The sequence below is a fragment of the Sinocyclocheilus rhinocerous genome, unplaced genomic scaffold (assembly GCF_001515625.1).
Source record: "Sinocyclocheilus rhinocerous isolate Xijiao unplaced genomic scaffold, SAMN03320098_v1.1 scaffold1093, whole genome shotgun sequence".
NCBI lineage: Eukaryota > Metazoa > Chordata > Actinopteri > Cypriniformes > Cyprinidae > Sinocyclocheilus > Sinocyclocheilus rhinocerous.
Window position 1 is genome coordinate 716,077 of NW_015626381.1, and position 3,968 is coordinate 720,044.

Genomic DNA, 3,968 nt, shown 5'->3' on the forward strand with positions numbered 1-3,968 from the left:
GTGAGATTGAACCCAGATGTGTTTTCAGACAGAATGATGCTCAGCAGTTTGAGAAGAGCTAGAGATCTGCTTTAAGACCAGACTGAACGGACATGTTGGACAAACCATTATTTTTGATAGGAATGCAGAATTTACATAACATAATTTATTGTACATTTTCAATTTCCTTTCAATAATGTGTTGCCTTAGGGGCACTTGTTTAGTTTTTCATGACCATTTTCTATGCGTTCTCTGACTTAAGAGATAATTGATGTGTGTCTGCAGGAGGAAGTGCTGTGAAGGCTTCAGGTTTGTGATGGGTCAGTGTGTGCCAGAAAGTAGGTAAACCTTTCGCTCAATTCTCAAATTGTCAAATTATTATAGTGTTTTTTTTTTGCATGAGTATTTCAAATGCATGTTTTTCAAAGTCTCTTCTGCTCACCAAGGCTGCATTTATTTGATCCAAAAATACAATAAAAAAATTTGAAATATTATTTAAATTTAATGTAACTGTTTTCCGTGTGAATATCTGTTAAACTGTAATTTATTTCTGTGATCAAAGCTGTATTTTCAGCATCATTACTCCAGTCTTCAGTGTCACATGATCTTCAGAAATCATTCTAATATGCTGATTTACTGCTCAAGGATATAAAAACCATGATATACTAGCATTCAAAAGCTGATGTAAGACTGAAAAAGAGAAAATTAAAATTATTCATCAATGTAGCAAAAGATTTCTGTTTCAAATAAATGCTGTTCTTTTGAACTTTCTGTTCATCTGTGAATCCTGAAAAACAAAATGCATCACAGTTTCCACAAAAATATCGTGCAGCACAACTGTTTTCAACATTGATAATAATCAGAAATGTTTCTTGAGCAGCAAATCAGCATATTGTATTTATGCACTACAGAAAACAGTATCATCATTATTTTTGGTCTGTTCTCCTGAAACAAATTTTAAATGTATATGTAACATATATGAGTGTGCTAAATGTGATTTGTTAACTGTTAGCTGTACATTAATACATCTGTGTCCCTGCAGCACAAAAGCAGTGTTAAGTCGCTGGGGTATATTTGTAGCAATAGCCAACAATACATTGTATGGGTCAAAATTATACATTTTTCTTTTATGTCAAAAATCATTAGGATATTAAGTAAAGATCATGTTCCATGAAGATATTTTGTAAATTTCCTACCGTAAATATATCAAAACTTAATTTTTGATTAGTAATATGCATTGCTAAGAACTTCATTTGAACAACTTTAAAGATGATTTTCTCAATATTTAGATTTTTTTGCACCCTCAGATTCCAGATTTTTAAATAGTTGTATCTCAGCCAAATATTGTTCTATCCTAACAAACCATACATCAATGGAAAGATTATTTATTCAGCTTTCAGCTGATGTATAAATCTAAATTTAGTAAAATTGACCCTTAAGACTGGTTTTGTGCTCCGGGGTCACATATATGAACTGAAAGCTGGCGGTGTGTGTTCAGGTCTGGACGTGTGCGGCGGGTCTCTCTGTGAGCAGCAGTGCACTGATAACTTCGGTCGTGTGTTGTGCACGTGTTTCGAGGGTTATCGCTTCGACCGAGAGCGACACCGGCAGCACCTGCAGCCGTACTGCATCGGTCAGTGGCTCAAACGCTTGTCATGTGCTGCTCTCAAACACAGTCATAACCTCTGTCTGTCTGTGGTGCAGATGTGGACGAGTGTGAGGAATCAAACAGCAGCGCTTGTGAACACGTGTGTGAAAACACTCCGGGAAGTTTCCGCTGCCGCTGTAACGCTGGGTTCACACTGACTCCAGATCAGCGCTCCTGCGCTCCTGAACACAACCGTGAGTCTGTGTGTGTGTGAGACTCACTCTCAGAAATCATTCTTACCACTAAGAGTTCTCCTAAATAGCAGTAAAAGTTTTTAGCTAAGAGTTTTCTCTTAAAACCTATTCACAAAGCTGCTGAGACAAACTTGTACTGAAGAATAGAGATAAGTATTAAAGGGGTCATATGATGCTGCTAAAAAGAACATTATTTTGTGTATTTGGTGTAATGAAATGTGTTTATGCGGTTTAAGGTTAAAAAAACACATTATTTTCCACATACTGTACATTATTGTTTCTCCTCTATCCAACGAGAAAGGAACAATTGAAATCGCATCATATGACCCCTTTAAACTCAGAGTAAGGGGGCGGGGCTTACCTCGTTGCTATGGATGATGTCAGCGTGCTTATTAACTATGCACACAGTGATTGGCTGATAGTCTCTGTCAGAGATTTATTCGTGGAAATATTGTACAGCGCGATATTATGTTGCCATATTCAAATAAAAGTTTAAAAATAAAATTGTTAATTTGCCACATTCAAGTAGTCTTAGTATATAGCACCATATAATTATAAAAAAATATTTTAGGATAGTTAGTGACTTATGAGTCCTCTTCACTACTGCTAACGTTTCACAGATTTAGGTTTTAGAGCTAAAACGCTTAGTGAAATACTCTTAGAGCAAAAATTTAGGAGTCCTAAATTTAGGACTGACACGTCCATTATTTTTAAGATTTTCTCCTAAATCAGCGAGTTATGAGCTACTTATTGCCTTAAGATGTTTTGTGAATACGGGCCCAGTGCTATTTCAGTGTAGCTGAACATTTCAGTAATTAAAAAAAAAATTATAATAATTTAATTTAATTGAAATTACAGCTTAAAGGCCTCCAGTATAACACATGCATATAACCAGACTTCATCCTGAATTCCATAGATTTTGTTCTACATCAAAATTGAGATCAGAATTGTATGTGTACAGAAACTGAATGTATGCATACAGACTATTTGCAATCATACAGCAGTAATTAAAATAATCCTGCATTGATTAAAAAAATGTAAAGAAAAACTAGAATTCACAAGATGCTTAAATATTATTAAATGCACAAATTAGCACCATTTTAACTTTTTTATTTACATCTTTCATTCATTCAATGAATTATTCATAACTTGAATTCTTGTGTATGTGCGTAACACAAATAAATTACATTTTAAGATAGATTAAAATAGAAAACTATTTTAAATAAAAAATACTATTTCCCAATATTAATGTTTTACTGTATTTTTGATCAAATAATTTTGATCAAAGATTTGAACATGAGAAATGTAAAAACATCATTAAAATATTAAATTTAAATCCTAACAGTCCCAATCTTTTTACCACTTTTAAAGAATAATAATGATTAAAGAAGAGGAATTGCAATTAATAGTGAGGAATGCATTTAGGAACATATTTATGCATACAGGCATTTAATAAATTGTTCATAGGAATATTTTGGAAACAGGTGTACAGTGATTTAGGATCATGTAGACGTCTGTATAAATGAAGCCACTGGACCGTAAACATCATAGACACTGTGAGAATACTGTATTAGTGGTTAGAGACTGATGGTCAGCAAATGTGGGTTTTTCAATAGCCAATTCTTATACTTCAGCTCATGTTAATCTGTGTGTTCAGCATGTGTACTGTGTGATAATGAGCTGTGTGGGTGTGTGTGTGTGTGTGTGTCAGTGAGCTCCTCCAGTAAGTCTGAGACTCAGATGAGCTCTGGATGGTGTTCTCTCAGCTGTCAGGACTTCATCAACATGAGGAGCAGCTTACTGCAGATCAGACTCCTGCTGGAACAAACATGGGTAGCACACACACCACGCACGCACGCACACACACAAACACACACACTCACTCACACACGCACACACACGCACGCATATACACACAGGTAACACACACTCACACAAACAAACACACACTCTGAGGCACACTCTGCTGATGAGCTCAAACACATCTCATCTGTGTGATCGGTATGTGTGTGTTCAGGGTTCGTCTCCCAGTCTGGATAATACCAGCCACAAACCGGCTCACGGGAAAAATCCTGAGAGTCACACCAGCTCTGGACCACGAGGACCTCCTGGTCTACCAGGTAAACACACACACACACACACACACA

The 3,968-nt window shown here is 35.9% G+C and overlaps 1 protein-coding gene across 2 annotated transcripts in view; it reads left to right on the plus strand.

Annotated features, from left to right (window-relative positions):
• The first annotated feature begins 261 nt into the window (after window positions 1-261).
• LOC107713236 (collagen and calcium-binding EGF domain-containing protein 1-like) overlaps window positions 262-3,968 on the plus strand; it is a 6,266-nt gene continuing 2,559 nt past the window's right edge. The window contains exons 1-5 of one of the 2 annotated variants that reach the window (XM_016518698.1): window positions 262-317; window positions 1,478-1,612; window positions 1,684-1,821; window positions 3,533-3,654; window positions 3,839-3,941. In XM_016518698.1, the coding sequence (XP_016374184.1) occupies window positions 296-317; window positions 1,478-1,612; window positions 1,684-1,821; window positions 3,533-3,654; window positions 3,839-3,941 (520 nt within the window). In that variant the 5' untranslated portion in view covers window positions 262-295. Of the gene's footprint in view, window positions 318-1,477; window positions 1,613-1,683; window positions 1,822-3,532; window positions 3,655-3,835; window positions 3,942-3,968 lie in introns of both variants that reach the window. The other variant, XM_016518690.1, reaches the window with a different exon arrangement.